At 41.8% G+C, this 24,164-nt stretch overlaps 3 protein-coding genes across 6 annotated transcripts; all 3 read right to left on the bottom strand.

Annotated features, from left to right (window-relative positions):
- Nucleotides 1-10,195: 10,195 nt before the first annotated feature.
- Nucleotides 10,196-13,893, bottom strand: dynll2a (dynein, light chain, LC8-type 2a). Of its 2 annotated transcripts, none has more exons than XM_076734586.1 (3): nucleotides 13,730-13,893; nucleotides 13,087-13,242; nucleotides 10,196-12,121 (listed from the first exon to the last, which is right to left on the bottom strand). In XM_076734586.1, the coding sequence occupies exons 2-3, from the start codon at nucleotides 13,216-13,218 to the stop codon at nucleotides 11,984-11,986; spliced, it is 270 nt and encodes an 89-aa protein (XP_076590701.1). In that variant the 5' UTR covers nucleotides 13,219-13,242; nucleotides 13,730-13,893; the 3' UTR covers nucleotides 10,196-11,983. The 2 variants fall into 2 exon arrangements, with proteins under 2 accessions (XP_076590701.1, XP_076590702.1); XM_076734587.1 differs by having other exon boundaries at nucleotides 13,087-13,239; nucleotides 13,730-13,861.
- Nucleotides 13,894-14,401: 508 nt separating this feature from the next.
- On the bottom strand, nucleotides 14,402-18,245 carry srsf1a (serine and arginine rich splicing factor 1a). Of its 2 annotated transcripts, XR_013077376.1 has the most exons (5): nucleotides 17,827-18,245; nucleotides 17,074-17,252; nucleotides 16,163-16,335; nucleotides 15,236-15,988; nucleotides 14,402-14,815 (listed from the first exon to the last, which is right to left on the bottom strand). XR_013077376.1 is itself a non-coding variant. In XM_076734585.1 (4 exons), the coding sequence occupies exons 1-4, from the start codon at nucleotides 18,012-18,014 to the stop codon at nucleotides 15,791-15,793; spliced, it is 738 nt and encodes a 245-aa protein (XP_076590700.1). In that variant the 5' UTR covers nucleotides 18,015-18,245; the 3' UTR covers nucleotides 14,402-15,790. The 2 variants fall into 2 exon arrangements, 1 of the variants encoding a protein (XP_076590700.1); XM_076734585.1 differs by having other exon boundaries at nucleotides 14,402-15,988.
- Nucleotides 18,246-19,303: 1,058 nt separating this feature from the next.
- LOC143323723 (fructose-bisphosphate aldolase C-like) lies at nucleotides 19,304-22,738 on the bottom strand. 2 transcript variants are annotated; one of them, XM_076735734.1, is made up of 9 exons: nucleotides 22,663-22,738; nucleotides 21,763-21,901; nucleotides 21,436-21,647; nucleotides 21,216-21,270; nucleotides 20,956-21,116; nucleotides 20,791-20,874; nucleotides 20,485-20,659; nucleotides 20,188-20,387; nucleotides 19,304-20,091 (listed from the first exon to the last, which is right to left on the bottom strand). In XM_076735734.1, the coding sequence occupies exons 2-9, from the start codon at nucleotides 21,872-21,874 to the stop codon at nucleotides 19,999-20,001; spliced, it is 1,092 nt and encodes a 363-aa protein (XP_076591849.1). In that variant the 5' UTR covers nucleotides 21,875-21,901; nucleotides 22,663-22,738; the 3' UTR covers nucleotides 19,304-19,998. The 2 variants fall into 2 exon arrangements, with proteins under 2 accessions (XP_076591849.1, XP_076591850.1); XM_076735735.1 differs by having other exon boundaries at nucleotides 21,763-21,916; nucleotides 22,661-22,694.
- Nucleotides 22,739-24,164: the final 1,426 nt, after the last annotated feature.

Raw genomic sequence — 24,164 nt, forward strand, 5'->3', positions numbered from 1 at the left:
CCTCTTTTGTGAGGAGACATTGAACTTTTATATGTGAATATAAAACAATATGTCTGAACTTCTACTTCAGTACTATGACTTAAGCTTGTATTGGAGTATTTTTACACTGTGGTATTGCTGCCTGTACTTTGGTAAAAGATCAGAGTACTTTTATCCATAAAACCATCATGGTCACAATGAAGAAGAACTTGTAAACAGCCAGTAATGAAATCTAAATTCACAAGTGTTAAATATGGGCTGTTATGAGGCTATTCAAAACCATCTGCTCCTCTTCAAAAAGATATCTTAAAGACACTTAAATTTATGAGCGGCATCTCCTGTCTCGCTCGTACAACTATTGGACACCCATAGATTTTTATTTTGGCCATAAACACACCAATAACATGAAAATGTGACAGTAGCAACACTGACCTTTGGGGTCAAGATTATTTTTTCTGTCAGCAATTCATTTGCCTGTTCTGACAGACGCAGTAGCAGGTTATCTGTCCAAGTCTATGAGCTCTTTTTATTTCTTTCTTCTTTTCTTTTTTTGCTAACAGTTAATGTATTACTGAGTGTGTGAGGATTCAGCACATTTCCTTTAACCTCACACTCAGATCGATGTTGGTGTGGCTTTGCAGCGAGGGAGCTAAATGGGATCATTGTGAAAGCGGCTACAGTAACACATTTCATCCTGTCTGTAATTTTGATATGACAGAAGGGTGTAAAAATACAGAAGCAGTAAACTGAGGAGAAATAACTAACTCCAAACAGTCTCTTCAAGGAAGAGCTTCTATGAAACACCCACCAGTGACACGGACGCATCAGGTTCATCTGTGTCCACTACCTGTCAACCTGTCATGATAAGCTCCAATCTTTCCATTAGTCCATAACCTGTTTTTACTGTAAACATGAACCATGATAGGACAGGTCTCACAGGAGCTCCTCTGAATCCACTTTGCTCATTTAAGTCAGCTTTTAAACGATTAAGATTCTGGCTTTGTGCCAGATAATGTGGAACCCAAGTTATCTATTATTTCATGAGTAAAGAGAAAAGCTTCACACTCAGTCAACCATGGCGTCTGTCTTGTCCCCCTGTGATTGCTTAAAGCACCTCCAGTTACCTTCCTCGTGTAGTCATCGGACATGACTCTCTATTCCGATAAACCAAAACCCCTGAAGAGCTGCGTTATATCCTGTTTATGTTATTTTTCTCATTTTTGATCAAACCTGGCTAATTATTCCACAGAAGACACATAATCTACCTCAGTGACTCCCAGACCCCCTGAGAGGTCACAAGATAATTGAAGGATTAAGACAGACAAGTATAGTTGGTCAAAATTGTTCATTTTTATCTATATTTTGGGTTTATTTCCTGAGAAAGAAGGTACACTTTCACCTCTTCAGGCCTTGAAAATACTTCATGGGAAACAATCCAAAAAATAGTTTATGAGACTGTACAGCGGTGCTTTAACATAAATGCTAATATTTGCTAATTAGCAATAAACACCAAGCTGAGGCTGATGGAAATGTATTTGGTTAGAAACCAAAGTATCAGACAAATAGAAAAGTTAAGGAATCACCAAAGTTAGCACAAATATCAACCTCGTGGTGGCGCTAGAGGAAAAATCAGGGGATCACCAAACTCCAAGACCTGGTAGCTATGAATATCAGTATAAAATGTTGCACCAATACATTCAATAGATGTTCAGATGTTTCACAAGATAAGAGAAGAAACTGACCTGCAGGTGGCGCTACATGAACCAAAGTCTGCAGGATTCACCCTCTGAGCACCATGAATGTGTGTGCAACATTGTTCTGTCAGTAGATGTAATAGGTGTTGTGACATTTCAGGCTGAGCTGAATCGGTCAACAGACAGCAGCTCATTTTCAAAACCCAGACTGGAAATTTGATTTCTGATCTAGATCTGCACTCAGAAACCCATTCTCCAAAGCAGCCCCCCCCCCTCCTCCTCCCACCACTCCACCAGTGGACTGTGGACCTCTGTCTCCACGCTTCTCTGCTCATCCCTAAAATTAATTCATCCGCACATCTCTGTCCCTCCGACACCACATTAACCCCGACCACAGGAGGCATCCTGTTGGAAAAAAATGTCCCTCTCTGGCTTCACGGTGAAACATCATTTTGACCTTTCCACCTCGGACCCTCTCTCTATGCTCTTTTCCCACCCTCATCTCATGTTCAACACAGACTGATCTGAAGGACTGAACAGAGACCAGCCAGGTTCTGAAAATGGACAGAAACGACTTTAATTATCAGTGAGACAAAAACATTTGATCCTCCCTCTGGGATATGAAAATTAACATAAAATTAAGGAGTCTCGCTCCTTAAACATTGTTGCCGTGCATTTGTGAGGAAGACTCATTTCAGAGGGTCACGCCACACTGGCTGCTTTCTGGAGGACAGAGAATAATTGTAATTGGGGGCCATTAGCTGTTGCCCAAGACCAGTCATGCAGGGTCGGTTTGTAGATTGAGACATGGTGACTGCACAGTCCCACCGCCTGTATCAGTGTCCCCTACCTGTGTGACTTCCCCACCCCCTCGACCTCCCTGACCAAACCCCCTGGAGTCCCAACACCCCCCACCACACACACAAACACACACACACACACACACACACCTCACCCAATGTCCTTTGGTTTTTGCGTTGTCTTCAAACAGACCTTGAGTGGAGTCAGGGCCAGCAAGACCCGACAGCAATCAAATAAAAAGTCACTTTTATAACAGCTTTAAAATTCGGTCAGGGTAAGGTAAACCCATCAGGTACCCGTCTGACAGCACCTGCGCTGCTCTGTTGTGAGCAGGAAGAGCTCCATCTTAGCTCTGGTTCAAACCTGTCCTGTGACCAAAGCTGTGAAACATTCATGAAAGGTGAGAAAAGTTGGAAAAGCAGTGAACAGATTGAGCTTTTCTACTGACACTTTAACAACAGCTAACATGAAGTTAGCCGACCCGTCTGTCTGCGCAGAAAGCAGCTGCACCCTTGAATCAGGTTGTGGGTTGCCAGGTCGTGGGGATGGGTTGAAATTGTATGTCTGGTGACTTTGGTGAAATCAGACAAACATACAAAACTTATGGTTCCCTGTATAATGATTATTTATTTAAAAATTTGAGTACTGTGCATATCATGAGAGCTTCCCTGGAGAAACGACAAAACACAACAGTGCACCTTGAAATACAGGAGCAACCCTGGAGAAGTACAAGTGTTACCAGGTATGAATACGGAGATACCAAAATACTTCATTTCAGTACTGATGCAAGGATTTCATGTTGAAAATTACAATTATCCATTCAAATATATATATCATTTATTCTTTATGGGAAGATAAGTTAAGCTAAACTGAACTAAGCAAAGATAAAGTAAATTAACATTAAATAAAACAAACACACAAACAAAAATGAAACAGAAGCAGTTTCTTTTCATACATAAATGATATTTAATCTGCATAATAAACGTGAAAAAACTGAACAGGAGTCAAAATGATCCCATCTTTGTTATCTTAATACAAAAACTGCTCGTGGAGTAAGTTACATGCAAATCAAGGTCTAGTATTATTGGCTTCATTTTGCTTCATTTTCTCAAGTCCCCGTTATGTTGCCTCAAGACGTTTGCTACCAAAAAACAGACACAGCTGCTCTGTGAAAAAACATTATTTCTCTCAGCGACAGAAAGCCCTGCTTGATTATAATTTGAGGATTAAATATTTCTACCAAACTTTTGTTGTTGTTGTTGTTGTTGTTGTTGTTGTTGTTGCCGAAGCCCCTCTGCAGCCACAGAGCCAAATCAGTGAAGCCAGAGTTTCACAGTCCCTCTCATAAAGAGTTGCCCTGCTTTATGGCCCTATTGCCCAACATCACATGCCTTCAGTGCAGGGATATGATCTGAGATAAGGCAAGAAAGTACTGAAACAAGTCTCGCTCTCCTCCTTCCTTACGCTGCTGGCTCAGGTAAATGAATAGGATGGGAAAGACATTGAAGGTTGATTTTCAAACAATAAAATCCAATGAATGAAAGAAAGTCTTGAGTCTCATCTTCACATTAGGTGAGACAAACAGAGTCCACTCCTTTAAAAAATATCAAAGACGGTCTGAATCACTGAGATGCCCTTGTTGCATACAACTTTTATAAATCATGTCTTTATGATAAGCTGATTACCTTATCCTTGACAGCAGCGCACAGCGAGGGCAGTAAAGATGCAGGATTACGATGGTCCATAAAGGGTTTGGCTCAGATAAGGTGGTTTGTGGGAGTGAGAGACTGGTGACTTTAGGTCAACAGAAACCAGGTTTCCTCATTGACGGGCTGACTCTGCCACAGATTACCGCAAAACACTTGAATATGTGATTGCATTTTTTGTTTTGATTTAGGAACCATGAAGTTCATTTTTTCCCGGAGCAAAATTTACTTCATGTGTTTCCAGTAGCGTGTGTGCAGACGGCCTCATAAAATATTGCGGCCCATGAAAGGCAGCCATTTCAACCTTTAACCTGTTCCTCACTTAGTCATGCAGGATGTTTGCTAAGATGTGGTGACTTTAAAACTGAGCGTTATGTACTTGTTTGCATAAGCATGTTGTTTTTATGTTGGCTTTGTCATCATATCTCCCATTCTCATGAAATTTTAGTCACTCTGCTAAACTGTGTGTCTACATTATAATGCCAACAATCACAACGCAATACCCCCTCGTGGATGAGTGGCTCTATTAATGAGCCTAATGGCATAAGAGTGATACCTGAGTGAAACTGCACGGGGTGACTGCTTGAGCAGCTTCCCGTAATGCAATGCAAACTTCCATGGCTGCGCTCCATTCAGAGGAAACCATTAGAACAAACTGCTCTCGGGTGCAGCAAAGCAGACCGGACACCATCATTTATGAAGCAAATCACCTCTGGGTGCCCCATGCAAGGACAAAGCACAGACTGTCTGCATGCAAACTCTCACAGAGTCAACGCTCAAGAGGACATGGAAGGATAAAAATGCTTTTTCATCTGTTTACACATCCAGATTTTTGTTAATGGCGATTAATCTTAATTACTCTTTGGAAATTCCACTTCTTCTGCAAAATTTCATAATTATATTTGATTGTGAAAAATTTTCTGACTACAATGATCTAGTGGCAGTCCAAATGTAGTAATGTAAGCTCTGTGTGCATGGCATCGCATCTAGAGTAATGGGCTGTGCAATCAATTTAACTACAGTGTTTGGGTGTAGCAGGTGTGCTTCAGAACATGCTGTGAATTTCACAAGGGAAGAAACAAACCATCCTTTGAGAGTGAAAAGACGCTACATTCACTCAAATGAACACGTAGGCTACATCCATGACATGTTAAGTTACAGCAGGAAGTATTTCTGGTTTGATGGCTGTTGTTGATTCTGGGGTTTGAGGCTTTTCATAAAATATTTGATCTGTAAATACTATAGTGTTGTCACACAGGACTGTCAGTTACTGGCATGACAAAATAATACATTGCTTAACTGTCTTATGAACATTGAAAGCTAAATCACATCTGAATCCTTTTTTGTGTTCAATTAATCAAGCTTGTGATAATTGTCATTTCATAACAATGACTCACTAGAGGCCTAATTTTAATCTTAAAGAGCACTGCCAGGCTTTACTGGGCATTTAGACCTGAACACTGATCCCTCCTACATGCATATCATAAACAAACAGAGAGCCAGAAAGAAAAAGAGCCAACTGTCATGAAGAGAAAGGTTTCCCTCTAGTGGTCAAAATGTGGAAGTGCATAAAAGCAGTAACGACTCATTGAGCATTTCTGATTGGCCAAATACTTGAGACTAATCAGGTTCACTATCTATCTATCTATCTATCTATCTATCTATCTATCTATCTATCTATCTATCTATCTATCTATCTATCTTTTTATGCTTCTCACATACATTTTACTTTAAAACTGAGTGCTGTGACTGTGTAACTGTATTGGGGCAAACAGTTATATCTTATTGTTTAACGGTTATAATGCAGTAATATAGTATATTATTAAAGAGAAGAAAGAAATCACGTGTTTTTCAGATTGAACCACTTTATTTATGTTCTCTCCATTTATATTTAGAAGAAATAATCACAACATACATTATGACTTTATGTTGGCATTAAGTATGAGCTCAATCAGTCCAGGTTTAAAACACCTCTAGCTCTGTAGGGATGTCTAAAAATATCTCTTTCAACTAAATCCATATGAACATCGAGCCAAAACTGGAATGCATGCAGATCCGTGCATGTGGAGGCAACCTTTGATGTAGATGTGCTTTAAATCTTGCTTTGTTCCCCTGTTAATTGTACGTTAACAGATCCTCACTCGTGTCCTTGGAAAAAGAAATAATGCATCGCTTTTGGCACCATTTTCCTCTTTTCATCCAGTAAACACACAGCAGTCATGAGTGTACCAGAACATGTTTTCATTTCCAAGGATTTTCATACAGTAACGCATTCAATGTGGATCTCCCCAGACAATAAAAAATGTGTACTTCAACCTACACACTGTGTCATTCTGGCCTGTGTGTCCCGTTGCTGCTGTTAACATATTCATGTGGCACTTTTTCCCCCTTTTTCATCGACATCCCTGATGTTTGAGCCTGAGTCATTTGCGTCCTTGTTATGCCAGTGTTAAGTCCGCCCACTGGTCATCTCGCAGTCTATGAGGCAACTGCAGAGCACAAACATTCACCACATCAATGAGAGCTACGCTCCGAACAAAGCAGGAGGGTATTTTCAGCCCGAGCCAAACAACAGCTTGTTTGGTGCAATTCAGGTTATTCAAATCTTTTAGAGGGCGACCATATGAGGAGCTGAATAGAGCCATTTGAGAGCTTATGGATAAAAATGATGAACTAAAGGGATCCTTTTTAGACCATTCAGAGAACTGGATTTGATTACTTCATGTATGTGTCAGTATGATAGAAATTGAGCAGTGGTGCTTTAACACCACAATAAAGTTACCAATCCGATTGATCCATCTATTTGTGAGTTAGAAGTTTTAAAGCCACACTTCAGACACATAAACTGGATGTTTCTCTTGTAAATAATCAAACTTAGTGTTCAAACCCACCTGAGAATATATATCTTAAAACATATATATAGAAACTTTGAAGCAGCAGGGGTTAATTTCTCGGTCCAGTCAATTATCTGTGCGGTCTACATGTGAATGTGCTCTGACCAAGAATTACAGCTCTGTGTGGGAAGATGGATGCAGGCAGCCAGAGGCTACGGTATGAAAGAGGAGCAGGCAGGTAGCCTACTGTATGTCGGGGGAGGAGACGCTGATGGGAAAAACAACAGTGTAAAACACCAGTGATGGCTCGCTGAAAAAGCAGACAAGCCTCTGATGCGCTTCTGCTTCGAATGTGAGTGAACACAAACATGAGACCATTGTGGTACATCTTGCTTCTTTATATTATTCAGTATGTCTGGGACACAGGCAGCTCAGGCAGAGTAAAAGCTTTGATTCTGCAAGTGACTCCCAGGACATTAATGTGTAATAAGGAATCGTTTTTGAGCTTCAAAGCTGTGTAGAGATGGGAATCTCAAAGAGCGTTTTCTAATATTTAGGCAAAGTGTTCCAGTTAACTCCACGGGGTGTCTTATTTCACCCACTTTGACCTCAGTCTGTCTCTAGAAATTATTCATTAGCCACTTGTCCTTTAATTTGTCTGCTTTCTCAGCTCTGCGTGCTCTTGTTTCTACAGATTTCCACATACAGACATCACGTAACTTCAGCACAAACTGAAAACATCATGCAGGTGACACTCGATACGCCTGCGGCTGTTGTCCATAAAACAACAAGAACCACAACACTGAAATAGTACAAAATATCTCCAGTGATGCTCATATATTATGTTGTACTGCAGTCATGATTTGGTGTCAAACAGAAAATCTGTCCTTTTTCTATAATTACATCACGTTGTAATTCAAACCATTACACCAGCCCTGATCCTGATACATAATCTCTGGCATGAAGCTGAGGTGCAACTCTTGTTCCTGTTTGTCGTCTGCAGCGATGAGCCACGTGTACACGAGTGTTCGTGCCAACCCAACAGCAGCAGCTCCTCCGCTCACTGAGTTCACACTGACTGGAGGTTTGCTTATCAGTGAAATCAGCCGATGTGGTATTTACACATGACTCTGGATGGCACATTGTTGCACACCACTAGCTTGTGCAGCATTGATGGGAAAACAGAACAAACCATAGTACAAGGATTGCACTTAAAGTGGTCATCCTGCAACTTATATTTATTTCACTTCCATATTTCTGCGAGACAGATGTTTCAAAACGAATGGTCAAAACTGATGCTGCAGATCTCCAAAATAGCCTGATCTTACATTTCCCATAATGCAACTTTTTGTTAGACTCTTCTTGCCTGGTAAACGTCCACATTTTTCGGCCTTCTGTTAAAACTATGAAGTCTCACAGCCCAAGTTGAGACAACCCTGGTGACATCATCTGGGTTATTTTCTGGACTTTGGGGGCATTTCCAGTTGTCGTTCATGGTCAGCACCATAATTCCTAGTCCACAAAGTTTTCACTAGCTGGGTAGCACTCCCACACATGACAAAAAAAAGATTAAAAAATATATATAAAAAACAAAAAATAAATCAGTGGTGTGTACCTTTAAGAAATTAGTGGATTTGGGTATGTAATTTGTCATTGCTGTGCATCTTAGTAAAAAATGTATTTTCATGGTTAAGTCTGTCGTGAGTTGAACGTGTGCCTCATAGATGAGAGTCTTGACAAGCCACATGGGCAACCAGCACACCACTCCAGCGACTGACGCCACAGGTAGGTGGTGTGTGCTGCTCTTCTCTCAGCGAAGGTCTCACATTTGTTGCCATGGACTGTTCACACAATAAGACCACTTGAGCCTCAGTTGTTTAGTCGGTAAACACACAACAAATCCAACACTGCAGACATACTGCGTGCCTTGCAGCTTTAACACATGAACATGGAAACCTATGTAGTATTTTCTTCTCTTTATTATCCGTTTTCCTCAGTCAACTTGTATCTGTCCCATCCTACTGTCTGTTGTGTTGTGACTTATTGCATGATTGATATATATATATATATATACACACACACACACACGTATATATATGTGTGTGTATATATGTATATAAACACACACACGCACACATATACATACATACATACATACATACATACATACATACATACATACATACAAACCTCATTCAAACCTTATTTACCTCATGCCGGATACGTCTCAAGGCTGTTTTGAACCTGCAGTTCCAGCAAGCTTCTTGCAGAAAAGTGCATGAGTATAATCTGCAAATTTTAGGAAGTATAAGGTGTTGGTAATGGCTTTATTAATGCATTCATGTGTTTGACGTGTCTACACAAGCTATGTTAGGAGACCTGAATTAACATTTATTTCCATTATGTGCCAAGAAATTTTATTAGGAACTAAAATTTCAGAAAATGTAAAAAAAATCTACAAATAAAAGATGTTTGGTTTTAAATATTTGGCAACATATATCGTTGAGGGAAAAACACTTAAATGAGACCATGTATCTGTAAAATTCAATACACTGAACAGTTTTCCTTGGTCTTGTCTACTTATGCAATTGTTACACAACATCTACCACGATACCATAATAACTGTTTGCAGATGGTGGCTGTTGTTTAACAAAAGTCACATAGCCTCGCGTTAAAGGAATGGTTTGACATTTTGGGCGATACACTTCGCTTTCCTGCCGAGAACTGGAGAGAAGATACCACTCTTATGTCTCTACAGTGAATATGAAGCTAGCACCAGCAGCTTGTTAGCCTAGCTTAACACAAAAACCATAATTGGGAAAACAGCTAGTTATGAAGATGAGGTTATAAATGCAGCCAGGATACACTTTCCAGTCTTTATGCTAAGCTAAGTTAGCCAAGGCAGCTTCCCACTGTATTGAATGGACAGATAGGAGGGTGATTTCCATCTTTTCATCAAATTTTTGGGGCTACGAATAACTGTGTTTCCCAAATTATCAAAACTATTCCTTTAAATAGCTACAACTAGCAGCCAGTTAGCTTAGCTTAGCATACGGACTGAAAACTACTTGTGTACTATGTCAAACTACTTCCTTGAAGTGAATCTCAAAAGTGTAGATTCATTTTCTGTCCATCAACCAATCAATCAATGTTCTCAACGACAAAATAAAAGGCCACAGTGTAATAAGTCAACAATTAATTTTTATTTTATCGAGTGTATACGATTTTGGTTCTGTAGCAACCTACTGGATAATTCTAATGAAGTGCAATTGTACTCAAGCCGGTTACAGTTGAGAGCAATGACAGGCACATGTTTTGTGCAAATTTAACAGCATTGGAATGGCTCCTACATATACACAGCAAAAATACATGCCAGAGGAAAACAATACTAAATCAGTTTACATTGACAATAGTTAGGAAGACTTCCCGCGAACACAGTCTATCCAAGCTAACACTGAAGAGATACACATTTCACCCTTTGTTGGATTACGGGAGAGAAAAAACTGAGCAAACATTCAGTCTTTACGCACAGCGAGTGTGTGGTGTTATCCAACGCTATGGACTAAATCCCTCCAATCTGCTCTCCCAAAGAACACACTTCATCAGAATCCAAGCATTGTGCATTGCCATTTCAAACTAATTATACCGACATGACAAAATGAAAACCCCAAATCAGTGCACTAGACATGAGATACGCCTGCTTGCTTGTTGCTTGAAGAAGTCCCATCTCTAAATGTTTTTGTCTTTCCTGCATGTCTGGCACTACACTGGCAATGCAAAAATAAAGGGTGGGGGGTTAATGCAACTTGAAGGTATCACAAGCCACACAAGACGACACAACTATCTGAAACACAAGGGTGTTGGTAGCCTTGGTAGAGTTGACTGCAGATGTTTTCATCTAAATCACCTTGCTAACGCCGTTTTATAGCAATTACTGGGACAAGACACACATCAGCTCAGTCCAATGTCTGCATACTCAAAAAATGAAAGTTAAATAAATTCTTAAGCTTCAAGATGAGCTTTCGATTGTGTCTGATGACAATTAAAGAAACTGTGGTTATTATCCTCCAAACATGCTGAAAAACGCAAGATTAAAAGATAGAAATCTAGGTAGGTGAGTCAGGAGATTTTGGTAACCAGTCTGTGGTGTTATGACTCGGACATAACAGGCTAGGGTCCGTGTGTGAGAGCTTTCTTTGCTCTATCGTCCCTCACAGTGAAAATTTAAGAGTTGACTAACCAAACATCCCGGAAATGCTTGCACTGGCTTGTGTTGGTTCCAAAATGTTAAGCATGTTGGATGTTGTGACATATTTTCCTGAAAGCGGCTGCTAAAATATCACATCTGCCGGGGATTTTGTTTTAAATCCAAATTGCGAACGTTAAAGGTTTTGTTTTTGCATCAACAGATAAACATAATCCCTTTAAATTAGTAAAGACAGCAGTAATAAAGTGAGCTCATGCTGTGGGCTCTCCTGGAGATCTAAGGAGGCCGTGAAGTAACTCATTCAACTATTTAGCCCCATGAACCGACGTCTTTTCATGATCGCACATTAAAATCTTGGTTATGAATTGTAAAACTGGTGCACGCAGTATGATTTTACCATCTAAACCGACAGATGGAGTCTCATATCAGGGTCTGGCAATGCCACTTGTGAAGGAAAGCAGATGCACCACTACATTCTACAGCTTTCCTTTATCATACAATCAAGGGCCACGTTGAAATCTTTTACAACCTAGAATTTAACAGCATCAACAAAAACTACTTCAGTTGCAATCAAATGGCAACTATCGAAAAGTAAACTTACTGTAACATACATATTAAATAGTGTATAGTCCATGCAATTGCGCACGGCCGGTTTTGCATCATTATGGTATGTCGTTAGTAGTGTATGGGAGACATCAGCCACCAGTGCATTTCCGATTTAGGTTCAGGGAGAAAAACTCCTCAACACCCATCAGAAACTTCTCAGCCAGACTTGAAGAGCAAGATGGCCACTTGGCCCAAGTAGAAGTAAATGAAATGCTTTGTCTCGTGGGTGACGTAGCTGCCGAAGTTCCTCCCGACGATGCAGTGCCAGGTGGGGTTATACTTCTTGTCAAACTCCTACAAAAAAGGTCAAAAGAAGACGATTAGTGAACGCAGAAACACAGATCCAGCAGCTGCAAGCTGCACTTCCTGCCTTACACATCATGACCAAGGCCGTCCTTACCACTGATGATACTGAGGTAATTTGAGCTATTTCAGGTTTAAACTGTCAAAAAAAAGAATAAATCCCAGAGCCAAAGGTGAAATCTTCACATTGCTTGTTTTATTCAACCAACATTGTGAAACCCAGAGATATTACGTTTACTAGCACATGTGACAGAAAAAAGGATCAAATCTCACATTTGAGAAACAAAAGTTTGGCATTTTTATCAAAAAGTCTAAAAAATAAAAAAAAATAAAAAAAAAAGTCAGGACGAGCTCTTTGCATGGATAACTGAAACTAATAAATCAAGGATTCAAAAGAGTGAAATCCTTCTTTTCAGTCTGACATCTAATAAATATGTTTTATTGTTTAAAACAATATTGTAATATAATCATATTTTCTTTAATTATTTTTTCATAGCTTGTGTATATATAATTTCAATGTATCATTTTTCTATCTTAACTCTATTTTTTATGTGCACTTGTCTCTGTTTAACTTTTCTGTGTGAACTGTCTCAGTCGCCTGTGAGCACTTTGAACAGGAGTAACACCTGTGACAGGTGCCACACAAATAAAGTTTGATTGATTGATGTCGACCCTCATGTTTGGAAATCAGTGTTTACAAAATCAGAAAAATCCAAACACTTGTGGACACCACGGTTTTGACTGAAATGTTCGTAAACATGGTGCGTTGAGAGACTCCTCGGTCATAAAAAAAAAAAAAAACTCCTACGTACGGCCCTGATCACAAGAGCCTCGTCTCCACACTGACCAAAAATAGATCAGAGAATAAAAACGGCTCTGAATTTGCAGATCATGTGCAAATGATGCAAGCTCGCAGGGCTCCACTTGGATCCGTCCGTGCACCCGTCCTGTCTCACCTTCTTGATGTAGGCTGCGATGTCCTTCTCTATGTTGTACTTCTCCATGGCCTGGGTGGCACAGTCCACCGCGTCCTGCTGCATGTCCTCGGACATGTCTGCGTTCTTGATCACGGCTTTCCTGTCAGTCATGGTTGATGATGATGATGATGCCTGCTGAGGAAGAAAGAGCACGTTCACTGCACTGAAAATGAACACCGCACGTGGTGATGGGGATGGTTTAGGCCGGCCGGATCATCGCAAACAACCATACGCATAAGATTGGCCGCTTGGCACCGCGTTTTCGACCATCCGCACTGATTCCCAATCACAACTTAACGCTGCTGTGTCTCTGTCTATATTCCTAACTACACGATGACTTGAGCGTTGCATAGATTGGCTGCGAAACTTGATACAGGTGGAGTTAAATTACTTGGCAAAATCACTTTCCGATAAAAGCAGCTTGTGCATCAGCTGAGCAAAAGTATCAAAATGTATGCAATGGTGTGCTCAAGCACAACACGCCGTCCAAATACACAAGTCCAAGCAGTCGAAGTGAATTAAGACATACAGTAGAAGCTCACCATCGTAAGAGAAACTCGAATCAGAAATATACCAAGGCGTGCAAGTCAATCTTTTTCACATTAATAATTCTGCAACTCACCTTTTCTTGAGCCGCCTGGAAACACCTCTCTCCAAAAGAAAATGTATTTCACCCAGCCACAGGGGGGGAAGGTTTAGATGATGCTGCGGCTAATTGCTTTTTAAAGATTTACACAATAAGCATGTAGGTAGGCTGTCTCTCCGCTGCGCTGCTCCCACCGCTCCCCGCCCCTCTGCCGCATGCCGCGCGCTGCCATTGGCCGAGCCGCAGCCTCCCCGCGCGTCGCAAGCGTTTTTCTCCAGCTCCTGTCTGCCGGCATCTTATTTCATCCCACAATGCATCATTCACGGTATACACCACTGACTGTGGGCTAATAGGAAACGAGACCTTGGCTGTGGGTAGGTATCGTTTGGCTTTTGACTACAGGCCTTTTCATCAGTCACCGTCACAGCTGAGAGACACTGGAGCTTTGAATACTGAACATATGAAGTGGGGTTGTTTTCTATCTCATCTACAGCTGCACTGTGGCTTTTTCAGGGAAAAACAGCCCCATCTCTCGCTCCATTGCTCAGTTGGTTTCAGCTTTATAATTGCATGACTTGAGGTTATAGATTCAGGTTGAAGTAATGTGCTGCACCCTCAACTGCAGACTGTGGACAAAAGCTTTACAATGACTTCTATAAGCATACATTAAGCAGGTTCATGTTTCAAGTAAAAACAAAACAAAGTGTCTTTGTTTGAAAATGTTTTATTGAAAATGCCAAGAGAAAAAGAAAGATTAAGCAAAATAAATCATACAAACTACTCCCAAATAAAACCCTCTCCCAACCGCCCCAATTTTTAATTCCTTCATACCAGGCATCTACGACTCCATCCTTTGATCCAACTTCCTGGTCCTCTGTTTCGTTTTCTTGTAAAATAAAGCCATTACCACTGCAAAACTTTAAATAGGCATGTGGGGGCCTAATAGAAAAAAAAAAAAGTTGCTCTGGGACTCCCGTTAATTAGTTCTGAATTCAACTCTCATTTGAATCCTGGAAAACTGATCCCGTTCCGAGCATCCATCCTTGCCTATCCCTTCCCTAATCGATCCACTCATCCAGCTCCAAGGATTGGGATCCACTGAGCCACTCCTCCAATCAAAACCTTGAAATACCAGGAAGAAAATCAGAGGCAGACTGTTAGAAAATGTCAAAATTTTTGGGCCTAATTTTTTCCATTTTTGAGCACTCATATCAAGATCAGATCAAGAAAAAAAAGAAAATGCCACTGAGCACAAAAACTATCGCTCCCTGAAGTTAAAACATTTTAACCAATGAGGACATTCAAGTTAAAAGTGGGACGCTTTTGCAACAAAGTAGTGATTCAGATTTTTTACATTTGACAGCAAAGATGTTACACTTACATCACAACACTTGATCTAGGACTGCTTATTCTGTCACAAGCCAGAGTAGCATGTTCAAAATTGTATATATAATAAAGTACAGCACATATGGCTTTGTTAAATATGACATGCATGATATGGCAACCTATCAAAACGTTCAATTTATGGAATATGAAGCGTACCATTGCCTCGACCTGATTGCTCCTCAATTAGATGTCCTATCCTGACCATACAAATGAAATGTGCTCCACAATGGTTTTATTCCAAATCACTTTAATCCTTCTCTTCAGATGTCTAAAGGAAGACACAAGGGTAAAATACAGTTAAGCATTGGGCTCCCCGTCCAAACAGCCCACCCCACATATTCAACGAGAAGCTATTAAAAAAAAAAAGAAAAAGAAAACAAAAACAAAACTCAATTTTCAGTACTTGCAAAAACATTGAGTGCAGGTTATAACAACTCAACGTTTTTGAAGTTCAACACGGCACAAATTCCTACTGTTGCAAAAATTGAGAGGACAGAAAGAAGTGGAGAGAGGGAGGAAACAAAAAAAGACAAAGCAGCTGAGAGGGTGAGGAGGCGGTGGGGTAACATCTACATACCAAGATCATCCACAAGGACATCGGGACATGAAATGCAAAAATTAAAAATCAATTGCTGACATCTGGAGGAACTCATAAGAGGTAAAAACAGGAGGGTATACATCAAAAGGGCAAAACATCGGTGGTAGAAAGGTTTAGGAACGGGAGCGAGAGCGGCTGTGACGAGGCGAGTAGCGGGGCGATCCTCTGCCACGGCCACGGGAATTGCTGCGGCTGCGGCTGGCGCTGCGACTGCGGCTCCTGCTCCGGCTGCCACGGCTTCGGGAGCGTGATCTTCCGTAACTTGGGCTGCGGGGACCGTCTAATTTCACACGAATGTAAGCAGTCTCTCCCTGGCGGACACAAGAGAACTTGACATTGAAAAGACAACATTCCTTCCTATGGTGGAAAAACCATAGATGGAGATGACGGGCCAGGAGTGCATCCAACATGGAGCACTTCCTGCGATACTCACCTCGACACAGCAAAGAAACATCCATGACAGTCAATCAAATCAGGCCACATACCTCATGCGAGCGGAATTTGGTGTTGTCCAGCTTTCGAACAGCATAGGTCATGTCTTCTTTGCGCACAAATTCTACAACTCCAGTTCCATCTCTGAAAACGTCAGCATAGCACACGTCGCCTGCTTCACGCATGTGGTCCTTCAGGTCCTGCCAGCTGCCACTCTGAGGGAGTCCTGGAACACAACATCACGTCACCTGACAACTGGCAAACCTAATAGCTTTATGCAGGAAAAACGTCTATCTTGCATGTGCACTTTATAACTTATTCAGCACGAACTGCATCAAACTAACACATTTGACTGTGGCCTTATTTACCAGTGATGTGTGCGGGACTAGTCTGTGCATATTAGGGTTCCTTCTAAACATTTGGCCAGTGAATGATCATTGTCCCGTCCAATGACAATAATAAGATCCTTATTGTCAAGGCTGGACTGGGCAGTCACAACAGAATATTAAGAACACACTGGTTTATATTCTCAGCAGTAACAACATTACTTTAAAATAAACATCAAAATAACGTACTTGTACTGCTTACATCTCATGTTATCCTACTTGTGTTATCACTTTGCACTTCATCAGTGCCTCCCTGAGTTCAATACCACATGCATCATATTAAGGCACTCATTTATCTCTAACTTCACCTGATTCCATTTGTAATGAATGAAAACTCACCCACGCATTTAAAACACTCTCGATCCATATTTAGCCCACCCTCTTTTACTGGCTTGAATGTGGACCACAACAAACTGGAGCTCGACACTGAGTTTGTTGTGAACTCATCTCACAACTGCACCGACAGCTAAATTGGCATTCAGCAAAGATGCATTCAGCAACACAAATCCTTCAGACAGCAGTCAGAGGGATAAGCTTCCTGTATAACAGCCAAATGAATGAGTAGTTTGCATACTTACCCGACACAATGACCCTGTACTCTGAGCGTCTGGACGGAGGCCCGTATCTGCCTCTGGGCGCTCCACCGATCCCGCCGAAGCCGCCTCTGGAGCCCCTGCCGCTCCGAGGGAACTCCACACGCAGTCTGTAGCCGTCGTAGTCATACCCATCACGTCCATAGACTGCATCATCCGCGTCCCTGCCAACAAGACGGTGCAGCTTAAACAGAGTTGGAGGGAAGCGAGCTTAAACAGTACACATGTGGAGAAAATGCAGTCAGCGGTCAGCCATGTTAGCTGGTAGCTTGATCTGCTTTACGTTTGCTAATCTGCCTCCCAGCCGTGTGCGCAGCAAAGAGAAACTACAACTTGGTTGGAAATTAACATATCACTATCTATTTTTCAGTGGGTGAAAGAAGGCACACTGCCACAATTATTACCCAATCAAACGTAATGTTGTGAGTGCAGTAAGTTTACTTATTTACAGGGCAGACATGGGGCAAAGTCGCTAGTCGTGTAAACCATGCACATACCAGTAAAGGACGCAATGCTAACATTATCAGTGCCACGAAAAGGTTGTTTTTTTTTCTGAATACGCTCAAACTATATCGAAACCGAAAACACACACGGCATTGTATTACTAGAACAAGATATGTGGAGCTGGGGATAGTCTGAGCCAGAGACCACTGTGTTGAGCACACGGGTCCGTTAGCCACACAATGGGGCTGCCTCCGGCCTAGCAACATAACCGTTAGCTCAACGTTAGCTCCTCACCTGGGGTCTTCGAATTCAATGAAGGCGAACGGCGGTCCTCCTCTCCGGTTCTTCAGGTCGATATCTCGAATTGTCCCGTATTTGTAGAACACGTCTTCCACGTCTTTTGTGCGAATATCGGGAGGAAGGTTTCCCACGTAAATTCGGCAGTCGTTGTTTCCAGCAGGGCCTCGCACAACACCCGACATGGTCGCTAACGGAGAGCTCGCTTCTTAAACTACGGTTTGCAAGACCCTCAACAGCTGGCGGAGCCACACTGAGATTAGACTCCTATCGCGTGTAGATAGTCGATCGGAAAGAAGAAAGCTACCACGCTGGAGCCGTTTTACGCTGCAGTGTGCAGTGTATTTACTGGGTAGACAATACTCTCAACGAGGAGCCCTCCCGTCCTGTTTTTCTTCAGGAACCGCGCTCCTTTGCCGAGGCATTCATGAAGACCGGAAACACCGCAGCCAGAGCTGATACATCCGCCTTACAAAGTAGTCCGCCAGTTCGGCAGGTGTGGTGATAACAAGCAATCGCTACTATCTTTTATATGTTGGTTTATTAACAGGGAGACAGCACATTTGTAAATGCAGCAGCTGGTTCTTTTTCACGCTGTCAGCCGGTCAAACGCAGAAATCATGTGTTTTCAGAAAAGGTTTGTGTTAAATTTTTCAGACGTCTATGTTAATGAGACATACACACATCATTTATGTTGATGAAAAAAAGGTAGGCAAAGTCATATTTCTCCATTAAAAACATCCAATGCAGAGGCGAATAAAATACACACTGGTACTGTGTCATCAATAATCACCTGGATTGACCTTGAATATACACGCACAAAACAGAGGGGATGCGCCTAATATGTAGACCTGTAGGTCTGAATATTTAGCCTGCATGCAATAAGAATAATTACATAAATACATGAGTTCATATTTCGACCCGGCTCATGAAACAGAGGCTTTTTCTTCCTTTCACTATATAATCTTCTGTTTTTGAATAAATTCAGAAAGTTTTCAAAAGTGATGAGAAGTAAATCATTCAAAAACTACATTTTCTCCTCAAGTATAATGTTTTGTCTTTGAAACTGATGCTGACCTTAATTACAAGTTATAAGATCAATAAGAGGTGAATATCTAAAGCATCCTCGAGTACTCTGAAAAGCACTGTATAAGAATAATGCATTATTATTATTGTTATTATTATTATTATTATTATTATTAGTAGTAGTAGTAGTAGTAGTAGTAGTAATATAGACATTTCTATGTAGAAGTTTATGGAGAAGTATCACATTGATGATAAACCTATTTGCAAAATGTGGAAATGGAGTACACTTGCTTGTGTTTTGTCTATTTGCATGTCTTCTCAAGTTGCAATACTCTGAACCCTCAGGGCCACCGTAGTTAAAACTTTACAGACTGTGAGACTGAAATATAGAAACTTTGAACTTTTCAAGTAATGTATATATCATAAAGCAGAATGTCCACACCAGACATAACCTCAACACTGTTTTATTGTTCGAATACTTACATTTAAACTAAATGTTTATCAGACTACTACACACTCAGACTATTAGAGAGACGCTACACACACAAAATCCTATCGTGCTGTAAGTTGTGCTGATTGTACTTTCTGCTCTGGGATTGCAGATGCAAATGAGCTTGAAGCTGATTCTGGTGTAACATTTCTACCTGCGCATGGCCGCTAACAAAACTAAACCACACACACTCAAACACAGAGCAGCTTTGAAGAGATATATCCATGAAATAGGCGGGGAGTTAAATGTCAGAAATTCACTATTTTTAATTAACTTTGCTGTGATACAAACTAACGTCACTGCCCTGTAGCCAAAATTCAATTTACATACAGCACATGGCAAGTTAGTATCTGTGATACTAAGCAGTAAATGCAGGATTTTAAGGGTTCAGTGATGGCACTGCCACTAGAGCAAACTGTACATCCATAACAAAAGTGAAGCAAACATCTTTCATTCAATACATGCAGTAGAAACACCCAGGGCCATGTTCTGATTGTCCTCATTTGTCAAGGCAAGAAAACACGCTGTCACTTGTTTTCGTGTAACATCATCATGAGTGTCGCAATTCTGATATAACTGTCTACATTACAATTCATCCATGTTATGGTAAGAGAGGAACACAATGCGAATTGAAACATGGCTTCTGTTGTTATTCAGTATGCATGACAGGAACCATAGCTGCGCTGGCCAACCTCGCCGTAGTTATCACCAGCAGTGTACTTCCCCTGACATGCCAGACTGTTCGCCTGCGGACACAGAAGACACCAAACACCAGTTAGTGGTACCGCAGAGGATCTGATCATCATCATCGTTTCTCTGTAGAAAATAAGAGGTGGACCTGCCTCTGCTCTCTTGATGAACTGCTCAGTGGCGGCTTTCTCGTTCTCTTTATGTCCTCTCCAGGCTCTGAGTGCAGACGCCTGCAGGGCTCGGCCAAAGGAGAACGTTAGGATCCAGGGTTTGGCCAGAGGGCAGTTGTTGATGGCGTTGAGGTGGACAGACGCCTCCTCTTCACTCTGTCCACCTGAGAGGAAAGCCACTCCTGCATCGAACAGAAAACATCATTTTCACTTTCAGCTTGTTTCTGCAAACTTCATGCGTATCTGTAGAAATCCAAGCATGACAGCAGTCTGGTTTACCAGTGACCGCTGGGGGAACAGTGCGGCGTAAGGCGGTGACAGTCGCCATTGCAACCTGCTCTGGGCTGTACTTGGTGGGACAGCTGTGTCCAGCAGTGACCATGTTGGGTTTGAGGAGGGTGCCCTCCAGATACACATGGTGGTCCGACATGGCCTTGTACACTGCAGCCAGGACCTGCAACGCCAAAGAGAGTTTGGTGCATCAGGAATAGTCTTTGTCCCGTCCTCTCTGTCTCACTTCTTATTACTGTAGTAACAGTGTCACACACCCATGCCCATGCAGCGTGAAAGAAAAAAGAATCCCACCTTCTCAGTGATGTACTGGCCACGTTTCATGTCGTGATCTCCATCAGGCAAAATCTCTGGTTCAATGATGGGCACGATGCCATGCTGGCCGAGAAATTAGAGCTTATCAGAACAATACAAAGATTTACAGACAAGCTATTACACTCTATGATATAGGGTGCAGACCTGCTGGCAGATACTGGAGTAGCGTGCAAGAACATTTGCATTCTCTGCGATAGCCAGTTTAGATGGATTGGTGTCACTGATTTTGAGCACACAACGCCACTTTGCAAAGACGGCTCCATCCTTTTTATACTGCGCACAGCGCTCCGACAATCCATCCAGGCCTGTGGAGCAGGTTAAAAAAAACATCTATAAATTGCTTGTAACATGTGTTCCTATGGGTGATATCAGCAGTTTACTAAACTAAAGCTGTCAAGTCTGACCCTGTGTGGTGGTTTCTCCAGATGTTCCTGCCAGGGGAACAACACCCTTGTCAACCTGAGGCATAAGGAATAGAGAAGCGATAATCATGTTAAATTCATATATGCAGAAACAAGTAATAATCCATCCAGCATGCATGTTTGATCAGAAACCTTCAACCATCAACCTTAAGGTACGATTTGATACTTCAGGTTTAGATTATTTGGGACTAAACTGCCACACCTTAATGCCGACCAGGATGCCCCTGTCCCTGATCATTTTGACGAAGGGTACGCCGTTATCAGAGTGCTGGTACAGCGTCTCGTGGAAGAAAATGACCCCTCCAATGCAGCTGTTGATGCGATCGTCTGCACTGAAGAGAATCTGCCTGTACTGTCTGCGGTTCTCCTCTGTGTTCTCCACTCCGACCTGGGCCAGCCGCTTAGCCATGCTGCCTGTGCTCAACACATGTTACAGAGTTAATATCCATGGTGTGCACTCTTTGGACTGGATGGTCTTTATCAGTGTGTGGCTGTTTTCTGCAGTTAGAAAAGAAAGAGTGCTACAGACCCACAGACTCATCTGCAGCCAGGATGCCCTTCCCTAGAGAAACTATGCGTAGAGCGGTCTCATGTAGCTCCCTCTTCTGCGCCTCGGAGAGTGTGGGGGTCTGGTGCGTCATCCTGACTGACTGATTGTCCTACAGCCTCTGGTGGAAGAGGTGACATTATGAAAAGGCAGATATTATCCATCCATGAAGCTTGTTAAGACAGAAAATGTGGAAAATCTTCTAAATCAGCTTCTAGAGATGCAGTTCTAGAAACAGGGACTGTGTATGCAAGGCAACCGTAAAACCTGAGTGCACAATTATTATTTTCAGTCATCCATCTATAACTGCTTTTCCTTAGCAGGGTCACACAGGGCAGATCCCAGAGGACACTGGGGAAGAGGCGCTCACACTCACACCTGTACGGCACTTTAGAGTTACTAATTAACCTGCATGTCTTTGGACTGTGGGAGGAAGCCCAAGCACCTGGAGGAAAGCCACCCAGATTAGGGGGGAACATGCAAACTCATCAGAGAAAGGCAACAAAACCCAGAACTTTCTTGCTTTGAGGCAACACTGCTCACCATTGCTCCACCTTGCACAATTACTTGATAAAAGAAGTAAAACACTGATTACTTTAATTTAACCAAACAAGAAACAGGCTAAATAGGTGTGAAACAGATGCAACAGAGGCATACAAAAGTTAAATGAAGGATGTGACATGAGTTTTGGAGTTGCTGTAAGTAAAGATCCATCAGCATTTGCTGCATACTTAAATAAGGTAAAATATAAAGTCCACAACACTCATGAATAAATGTCCCTAACTGCCCCATCAGCTTGCTAACATCTGTAAGTTAACAGTTATCATCTTGATACCTATAGATTTACCCACACAGGAAGAGAAGAGCGGTGAAAGCTCTTACCTGACAGACAGTGAAACCAAACGTGTCTTGTCCTCTGATGAGATGAGCACTGACGGAGCCCCTCAGTCAGCTCTAGTTTGTATCCAGCTCAAGTGTGTCACACCTCATAAGCCAACACCCCATGGGCGGCGCTTGCACACCCACCTTTGTCCCACATAAATGAGAAGATTTTTGATGAATCATTGTTCTATTTAAATAAAGAACATTTTTTTGCCATGTAGCTGCTTCCTTCATGCTGATATGCCCACTTCAGCAGCCCACTTTGTGTTTAATAATCAGTCAGTGCTTCTAAATTTGGTGTATATTGGAGATTCATATCCACAATTGTTTTAAGTTTTACATAAGTCTTTAACTCAACCATTTTAGGTCCCACTTTATATTCAGGCTGATTGTGAAATAATGTGTTCTGTCAGCACCCTCTACCCCTATAGCAACCCAATTTAAGCGTTTAACCATACCCCCACGGCGTGCTATTTTTATTCTAATTAGTAAAAATGTGCCCTGAGGAGAGCTTCAAGTCTCCTGATAATTTGGTCCTCACCCTCAAATTCACTGGGGTGTTTCAGTCTCAGAGCAATTCATGCACTCAGTGGCTTCTTTTCATGAGCTTTAAACTGTGAAAAATATGATGAAAAGTGTCAGAAATAGAAATCATTTCTAGGTTCCACTCCATGTAAGAGAACATGCTAGTATGGCCCAAATTAGACCAACATTTAGGCCAGCCGAATCATTTCCCATTTTGAAGAAGGAATTTTCTACTTTTCTTTCCCTCTTTGTGTCTTTGGCTTCAAACACAGAAGCTTGTTATTTTACACGCCGCATGAGACGTTTATTTTTTAAATAAATGATGCTTTTCTGCAAGCAAAACTCTTTTCCATCCTTTGAATTCAGTTGCGATAAGTCGAAGGTGTTGAATCATGTTCATCTGCGTCATTGCCGTTTATGCTGCGTTCAGGAAACTGGGTGTTTTCTGCTGTGTGTTCTGTTATATAACTTCATTGTTTGGTTAGACTCAGTGGGACGACTTGCCTGCATTTCAGGGGACTCCTCTCTTCACTATTGTGGGTCAGTGTGCCTCTGAAACTAGATATGGGTCACTGGACTGCCTGCCACTATACAGCCACAACACAGACATGGTGGACCTGTCTAAGACAAGGGCCTGAGAGGGAATTCAATGTCAGGAGGCAGTGGGAGGAGGAGTCGGTGCACTCCCATTCAGGAGATACAGATTTAAATAGATACATGACTTCAAGAAGTACAGCAATTATATGTGGCTGCCTCCGCCGGGACGCTCGAGTTTTTTCCTCTGTTACCTAATTAAAAGCATTTAATGATGATACTTTATCTGGTCCTCAATTTTCTGTCCTATTAAGGCTGTCCTCGATGGGTTTGTGAGTGCTCCTCTAAATAGGTCGACCCAAGGCTGAAAGTTGGCCAGAATGTATCCAGGTACAACATTCACATGATAACTGATTTAGAGTGAGACGCTTGGTATGTTTTAT

The sequence above is a fragment of the Chaetodon auriga genome, chromosome 7 (assembly GCF_051107435.1).
Source record: "Chaetodon auriga isolate fChaAug3 chromosome 7, fChaAug3.hap1, whole genome shotgun sequence".
Classification (NCBI taxonomy): Eukaryota; Metazoa; Chordata; class Actinopteri; order Chaetodontiformes; family Chaetodontidae; genus Chaetodon; species Chaetodon auriga.